This window comes from Podarcis muralis, chromosome 7 (genome assembly GCF_964188315.1).
Source record: "Podarcis muralis chromosome 7, rPodMur119.hap1.1, whole genome shotgun sequence".
NCBI lineage: Eukaryota > Metazoa > Chordata > Lepidosauria > Squamata > Lacertidae > Podarcis > Podarcis muralis.
In genome coordinates, this window is record NC_135661.1 from 38,842,871 (window position 1) to 38,850,523 (window position 7,653).

The following is a 7,653-nucleotide window of genomic DNA, read 5'->3' on the forward strand; positions in this document are numbered from 1 at the left end:
TCGCCTTTCTTCCCGGTCCCACCTGTCACCAAATCCATCAGGTGGAACTTATGCCAAATGTAGAGGCTTTGCCCAAATCGCCTGCGTTCAGGAAACATCCGTCCCTCACTTGGAAAAGTTACTTTCAGTTAAATTCTTAGAGTGCAGATTTCCGCTTCCCCTCCCCTCTTTCCCCTTTTAAGAGTGGTGGTGGAAGGAATGTACTCTAAATATGTCTTTTGTTATGGGTCTCCGCCCCAACCCACATTTCCTTCTGTCGGCTCCACTTTGCCATCAAAATGAATAAATAAAATAATTTGTATTTTTTTAAACAGCTCTGTGCTTTGATTAAATACCGACATTTGACAAAGGGGCATCTGCATTTTTATACTTAATCCCGTGGGTTGACCGGCTTCTCCCGCTTCCCCTAATTTTTTTTAAAAAAGTTCTTCGCATTGAGTAATAATATAATACTACTAATCGTAATTCAATAGGCATAAAAATTTAATTTAAACTTGTATATATATATATAGATAGATTTTAAAACTATGAAACAATTTGGGAAAAGACACAGAAATGTATATATATATTTATATATATATATATTTATATTTTATATTACCAAAAAAACCAACATTGATGGCTGTACAGGCGGTTGGATTTCATAATTTACTTCAAAGATAGTGTTACCGATTTAAATACAAAAAAGCTACATTAAATATACAGAATAACATTTCATACAAATTGTTTCTGCCTTCCCCCGCCCTCCCCATGTGGGTATTTTTTTCTTTCTTCCCGCACTTCCTGCACTTTTACCTTAAGACATTATTATTATTATTAGTTCTCCTCCCAAGAGCTGCTTATTTTCTGCTTTCTCAAATAAATTATACCACTGATTTTGGAAACTGGAGTGGTCTGGGTTTCTCTCTCTCCCCCCCCCCCCCCCGTTTTCTTGCTTTCCTCCTTCCGCACTTAGTTCTCTCCTTTTTTAATTAAAAAAGCAACCTCTGCCAAAATCAAGTCTGAATTGGTTGTAAATAAATTAAAACCAACAACAATAAAAAAGCAGAAAGAAATAGACAACATAAAAAATTAAAAAGAAAAGACAAATCAAGGGAGAGGGGATAGTCCGGTCGTGGATGACGAAGAGGGTTTAATCTGGGAAGAAACTCAAGATTAAATATGCGACATACCTTTCTTCAGTTCGTAAGGCGAGTCTTTACTAAGATCAAACTGGGACTGGCTTCTGAGGATTTTAGTTTCTTTAGCCAAGGCTTCCGCTCTGTTCAAAATAGTCTGGTTTAATCCGTTAAAATGGGGGCTGGGGTTCCCCGCCGTCGCCGCGTTGCCGGAGAGGTGTCCGAAAGAGCTGTAGTTCGTGTAACCCGGGTAAAAGGGGCTGGTGGTGTAATAGAGGGGCCGCGAGAGGACCGAGGCGCCATTGGGGAAAGGGCAGTGCGTGGAGGAAGGCGACCGCGCCGTCGGGGATTGCGCGGAGCCGGCTCCGGCTAAACTCGGAGCCTGCGGGGCCGCCTCGCCGCTGCCCTCCTTCGATTTGTCCGCTGAGGTGGCGATCTCCGCCAAAGACCACAGTTTAGGCTTGGAAAGGGCCCCGGCTCCCGCCGCCGCTGCTGCCTGGGGAGCCGCCTGGGGCGAGTGGATCACCGACGTCCCGTTGCTGGAAGGCAGGAGGGGGTGCAGGTCCGTCGAAGGGGGTCTGTACTGGGCGGGCAGCGGGTGGGCCGGCTGCGGGTCCTCTCCTCCGGCCGGGTGCAGCTGCTGGTGCGCTTGGAGAAGGAGGCGGCCCGCTGCAGCAGCAGCCGCTGCCGCCGGCAGACAATGGGCCAAAGGCGGCGAGGCCCCGGGGCCTCCTTTAGACAACGCCTCGTCGGGGGCTTCTTTACAATCCGAGTCGCTCAACGCGCCGTCGGCTTCTTTGCCTGCCGCGCCTCCCTTCGGGTCTCCAGCACCTGAGGACAAGGGCAGAGGGAGGGCGACACACAGTCCTTGAGGCCTCTCTGGAGCCCGATCCTCGGCCTTCCCACCCACCCCGTCGAGTCCCAGGAAGGGGGAAAAAACACCTTCCCAAAACGCGCCTTATAAACTACTCTGGAACCAAGGTTTTCTGGGGACTAATCCAGACAGTTTCTATTTCCCCCTCATGGCCGTTTCAGCCCCATTAAGTCTAGCGATCCCCTGCTCCTCCCTCGCCCCAGACCGATCCCCTTGCCAAAAAGCGTACAACCCAGTTCACCTCCCCAAATCCGTCTCCTCTCATCTCCATCGGCCGCTTACCTATCTCGATCGCCTCCAGATCGCCCTTCTCCTCCAGCTTCTGTGGCTCCTCCTCGTCGTTCTTCTCCAAGTCGATGTTCTCCTCTTCCTCCTCGTCTTCGCTCCGGTTCCGGGGAGTCCAGGTCATTTTATTCTCCTTTTTGAGGCGCCGCCGGGCGTTGGCGAACCAGGTGGAGACCTGCGTGAGGGTCATCTTGGTGATGATGGCCAGCATGATCTTCTCGCCTTTGGTGGGGTAAGGGTTTTTCCGGTGCTCGTTCAGCCAGGCCTTGAGGGTGGCCGTGGCGTCTCGGGTGGCGTTTTTCCGGTAGGCCGGGTCGCCGTAGGGGTAGGATCCCAAGGGAGCCGCGTAAGGGTGGTACCCCAAAGAGCCGGCCATGCCGGGGGTGTGGTCGTAGGGCGAGCCCTGGAGGAAGGAGAAGGAGAGGCAGAAGCGTCGCCTGAGGTGAGAAGGAGACCTCCTAATAATCATTCTTGAAATCCATATCTCTGAGAAATCAAACCATCTCCCTCCCGTTTGAAAGGGTCCTCTCCACAATACGTGGTTGTACCCCCATCTCCATAACAGACTCGGCCTAAAAGTTGGAGTGTCACCATACCTGGGGGTGGGAGTCAAAATAAGTCTTTCCTAAGCTAAACACGAGTTGCCCACCGGTGTCTGAATGCGACCAGAAAGTGTATCTCACCCACCCACTTCCATCTCTGCCAAATTACCAAGCTATAAACAGTAACAAATTACACCTCCTCCCCTTCTAATTGAACGCAACCTTTTACACAAACCCACACACACCCTTCCCCCCCCCCTTTCACTTGGAAGCATGACAGTGTCTAGACAGATAGCAAGCTCTGCCTCCATGACCCACCCCCCACTCCCGAGGGGGAATTTTCCCGACAATAAGCCTTAAACCGAAATATTCGGATTCAACTCTATTCCAGTCCAAGTGTTTCCAAGAGGCCTAACTCGCATTCTTTTTTAAGAAGCTGCGTTATTTAGATTGGAAATGTAACTAGAAGAAGTAGTTCAAGCATGGAAGAGGGAGCCCTTTAGTTTTGGCTTTGTTTAGTTTCAGGAGGGAATAACCACTTTATTCGCTTTCTCTTTGTAGATTTATTGAGCTACTGAAAGCGTTTCTTTTACATAACTTCTGGACAGATGTTTCCAGATGTATTCCATACTGCCTGAGATTATTGTGGAAGGGGTAGGTACATTTAAAAAAAGATAATGAAACTTCAAAAAAATCTTTTTGTACCTACTCTAATCATCATCTTCATCATTATCAGACTGCCATTCGGCTTCATGAGATGGGAATTATAGCTCTGCAATATTTGGGGGGACCGATTAAGACGGCAAGGAAATGGCAAGGGGCAGAAGGGTCACCCCCTTATCCAGCTTTTCTTTTGGGCATCTAAACTGCCGGATTTGACATGAATTAAAACATCTGAAAATCGTACTGGAGAGTGTATGTGTATGTATAGACACGCACCTTCACTGAGACTCTAACTCTCATACGCTTTCCTAAATTAAAATGAAAAGGCACAGACGGAAAGCCTCGCTCTTCTTAGCCCCTTCAAGATCAAAGCTGCGTCCCTAATCACACACTGACCCGGAGTCACTTTGCGGGGTTGACTTCCGAGCAAACACGCTTAGGATCGCCGTGCTCTGCTGCTGCGTGGCGACCTGGCGTGCTTTTACTCGCGCGTAAAACAGCCGCCGAGGATCGTGGCGCTGCCCGGCTTCCTTGGGAGCAAAAGTGGAGTTTACTATGGAATAAAACCAGATCGCGCTGCAGCTCCCGTTCAACTCTGTATTGGGGGGGGGGGGGGGGGCTGATAGTCCAGAGTTAAACCAGCGAGGAGAAAGACGCTGGCCGGCTGCAGGCTTCCTTGCGAGAGAAATGTCCCATTGATCTCCGCGCAGGAATCCTTCCTCCTGCAACCGATTTCTTTTTAAGAAAATGCGGTAGGCTAACCATCCACTGAGGAGCTGCGGCCATGGAAGGTGCCAAAATCCACGGGCAGCTTTTCTTTCCTGCACCCCTCCCTCTGCACTTCATCTTTCCCCACTTTACCTGCCGCTTTCGTCTATGGTTACAGCCTGCAAACCCTCCAAGCTCCAGCCCCCTGGGTTATCCCCACAACTCCCCAATAACACCCGCCCCGCCAAGTCTTCGTCCCTGAGCTCTGGTTCCATCCCTCTCTCGGTCTCCTCCTTTTCCCACAAGCGGCCGGCGTGGAGGAGGAGGAAGAGGGCGACCCGAGCGCTTCCCTTACCACGTAAGAGGAGAAAGCGGCTGCGGCCGCGGCCGCCGGATCAGCGCCGTACTGGAGGTGTGAGTTGTAACCCGGCGAGGGCGCGCTGAAGGCGGTGGAGCCGGCGTAAGGAGAGAAAGCCGAGCCGGACGACGATCTGCCCAGCTCATCCGTCCTGGGGCCGGAGATCACGCTGGTGCTGTACGCCGGGCAGGAGTAGAGCGCCAAGGAAGCCGACGGCTGGTACAAATAACCCTGAGGATACGACATGGCCAGAGGCAGGCATATACCCGCCAGGCAGCGAGCGCACAGCCACCACCGCCGTCGCCAGGAACTGCGTCCGTCCTCCCTCCCTGCCTCCCTCTCTCCCGGGCGCCCTGTGCGTTTCTCTCTACGGCGAGCGTCGTCGAGGTCTGCCTCGGAGGGTGCTTCTGCAAGCCGGGGCTAGCGGGCTCGACGCGCGCGCCCTCCTTCGCCGCCTCTCCAGTGCAGCCGAGCTGAGCTTGGACGCACTCCGGCGAATGGCTCCCTTCTTCTTTTCTCCCCTCCTCTTCCTCCTCCCCCTCTTCTCCTACTCCTTCGCCTTATCTCTCTGCCTCCCTCCTTTGGACGGAGAAGGGCGCTTTCTCTCTCTCTCTCTCTCTCTCTCTCTCTCTCTCTCCCACCCCACTTTCCTTTGCGCGCTTCGCCAAAAGGTCCGGCCAAGACGCGAAGTTGGAAATCGAGGATTCTGACGCCTGCGACGCAGCGCGGCCGAAGCTCCACCTTCCGCGGGTGTTGGCAAAGCAAAAAGGGGAAAAAAGTGGAGGGGGGGAGAGAGAAAAGAAGAGGGGGAGGGAAACGAGAGAGAGAGAGAGAGAGAGAGAGGAGGAGGAGGTTGGCTCCTGCTGGGCTTGCCACAACCAAAGCCAACCAGCCAGAAAACCTCTCTTTTTCCCAGCCCCTCTCTCTCTCCCTCTCCCTCTCTCTCTCCCTCTCCCTCTCTCAAGCTCAACTGCGCCGGCCTCTGGTTGGCAATCAACAGCCAAGCTGTTTAGCGAAGATCACCTCCAACTTTCTTCATTTGCTAAATACACCATCAGCGCAATTTCTCTTTTGATTTATAGCGAGGAGCTTTTGCGCTCTCTCTCTCTCTCTCTCTCGCTCTCTCTCTCTGGCTCCCTGCGCTGGAATGCAAAAGGCACTCAGTTGATGAAATAGATTTCATAACAAGATTTAGTAGCCATTAAAACACACACACACGGGGGAAATAAAATCATGAATCGATGCTTCCCGAGTAAACATTTGAAAAAAGAGCAGTTAATGTGAGGGTTTTGTTTTTGTTTCTTAAACTATCTGCAGAGAAGAGATGCAAGAAGATAACTTCTGTTCCCCACAGTTGCTTCGCGATCGTGCTTCTCTTGTCGCTCTTATTATTGTTGTTGTTGTAGCACATATTACTACTGGATGTTGGTGAGCCACATGGCCCTTTACTCACGAGGAATCCAGCTGTGGATTTCTTCTCCTCCTACCGCTCACTCAGCACCACCCCCTCCCCTTTCGACAGCAGCAACTGCGGGTTAAACGGATTGGGCCAGCCGCTTGACACTTAGCGAGGGGGCTTAACGAGTCCTCCGCAGCCTGCTTAAAGCAGCGTGCTGGAGCTTGAAACGTTTTGGGGATGGCTGGGGGTTGGGAAGCCTGCGTGGGTGCCGCGCGGATCGCACCGTTCGGCCTGCTTGGCTCAGGGCGGCGCCAAACGCCTGGAGGCGCGCGGACTGGCAGGCCAGCTCACGCGCTTTGGGGATCGCGGCGACATACACGAGCGAGCCATATTTTGCCAATTAGTTTTGCGTTTTGACAGCCCGAAGTCGAGTTTGGGAGCAGGCTTTTGGACTGGACTGGGGACGGGAGGCGGGAGGCGGGAGGCGGGATGAAAACTCAACCAAATATTTCTTTTCGGGGGAGTGGGGTGGCGGAAGGACATGTCCTAGTCTTTTCTCCCAACCTACCTCGCCGGGTTGCTGTGAGGAATACCGCACTCTCCCTGTGTGTCCCAACTGGTTTACTGTGGATAAGTATCACGGATTCATTCCGCTCGACATTAATAAGAGAAGTATAGGCAGCGAACGCACAGCCGCGAGCTCGTGCGTAAAGGTCGATGAAGGCCAATGGAACAACTCAAAGGTGCCCAAACCAGGGGATCGACGTCGCGTCGCTCCATCCCCTCCCTGGTCATCTTAGCGGGCTGTTATTTGGTGGAATTGTAGCATACCTGTTGTTACATGCGGAACCAAAGGGCACAGGGCAAACGCCCCCTCAGATGCTGCGGAGATGATTGTAAATGTGTATGTTTATTTAATACGCACAAAGAATCCAAGGTGGGCGTTTTAAAACTGTTGTGATAATAGGGGCAATTTCTTACCTTCCGCCATCAGCCTCCTTGGGATGGAGAAAAATGCGCGGGGGGGGGGGGATAAGGAGAAAAGTGGGGTGGGGTATGATGGGAGAGACCTGCCTGCTGAAAGAGGTTTGTGCAGAACATCTAAAAGAATAAGCCAGGTATCTTTACTACACGCCCCATTTAAAACTCATAAAAGGATAGAAGAGAAAGCAGATTAAAACCATATGGGCCAGGGGGAAATCCACAGCGATCGTAGGATGTAATCGCCTTTGATTCCAGCAGATATATAGGCCAGCAGGAAGATACCTTCGCTTGTAGGAAGATACCCTCTCTCCACCTCTTTTTTGGCGGGGGGGGGGGGGGAGAGGCGGAGATGGGGCTTCGCTTGTGTGAGGTGCCTCCGCATCACCTTGTGGGTGTTTCTGTCTTTCAAATGCACTCTGTATCCATCTCGACGCCGGCTGATGAGCTTTCGAAGTTTCCTCTCGGGATCCACAGACAATGACACACACACAGAGCCAGTCACAATACGTTAGCATGCCTGCATCTATCCATACAGCACATAATCTCAGCCCCCCTCTTGGCGAAATTCCTGCCCGGCTTGCTGATTTATTTATTTTTAAGGGTGCACAGGGGTCTGGGTCTGGAATGGGGTTTCTTTCCTATAGCTCTGGTCTGGTGCCCATTGCGTGTGTCCTCCTTTCCGCGGAGGTCGTTCTTGCCAGATTGCGGCCGCTCTTTCAGCC

At 52.1% G+C, this 7,653-nt stretch overlaps 1 protein-coding gene and 1 long non-coding RNA gene across 6 annotated transcripts in view; one reads left to right on the top strand and one right to left on the bottom strand.

The window, feature by feature from the left end:
* Nucleotides 1-5,356, bottom strand: part of IRX5 (iroquois homeobox 5) — a 28,857-nt gene extending 23,501 nt beyond the window's left edge. For 2 of the 5 annotated variants that reach the window (XM_028740116.2, XM_028740114.2), the window contains exons 1-3: nt 4,546-5,356; nt 2,275-2,680; nt 1,173-1,949 (exon numbers count right to left, since the gene is read on the bottom strand). In XM_028740116.2, the coding sequence (XP_028595949.2) occupies nt 1,173-1,949; nt 2,275-2,680; nt 4,546-4,794 (1,432 nt within the window). In that variant the 5' untranslated portion in view covers nt 4,795-5,356. Of the gene's footprint in view, nt 1-1,172; nt 1,950-2,274; nt 2,715-3,878; nt 3,941-4,545 lie in introns of those variants that run through there. The other 3 variants (XM_077931544.1, XM_077931545.1, XM_028740117.2) reach the window with 3 other exon arrangements.
* On the top strand, nt 3,070-3,725 carry LOC114602197 (uncharacterized). Its single transcript, XR_003707877.2, has 2 exons — nt 3,070-3,473; nt 3,556-3,725. It is a non-coding gene; the product is annotated as an uncharacterized LOC114602197 (long non-coding RNA).
* Nucleotides 5,357-7,653: the final 2,297 nt, after the last annotated feature.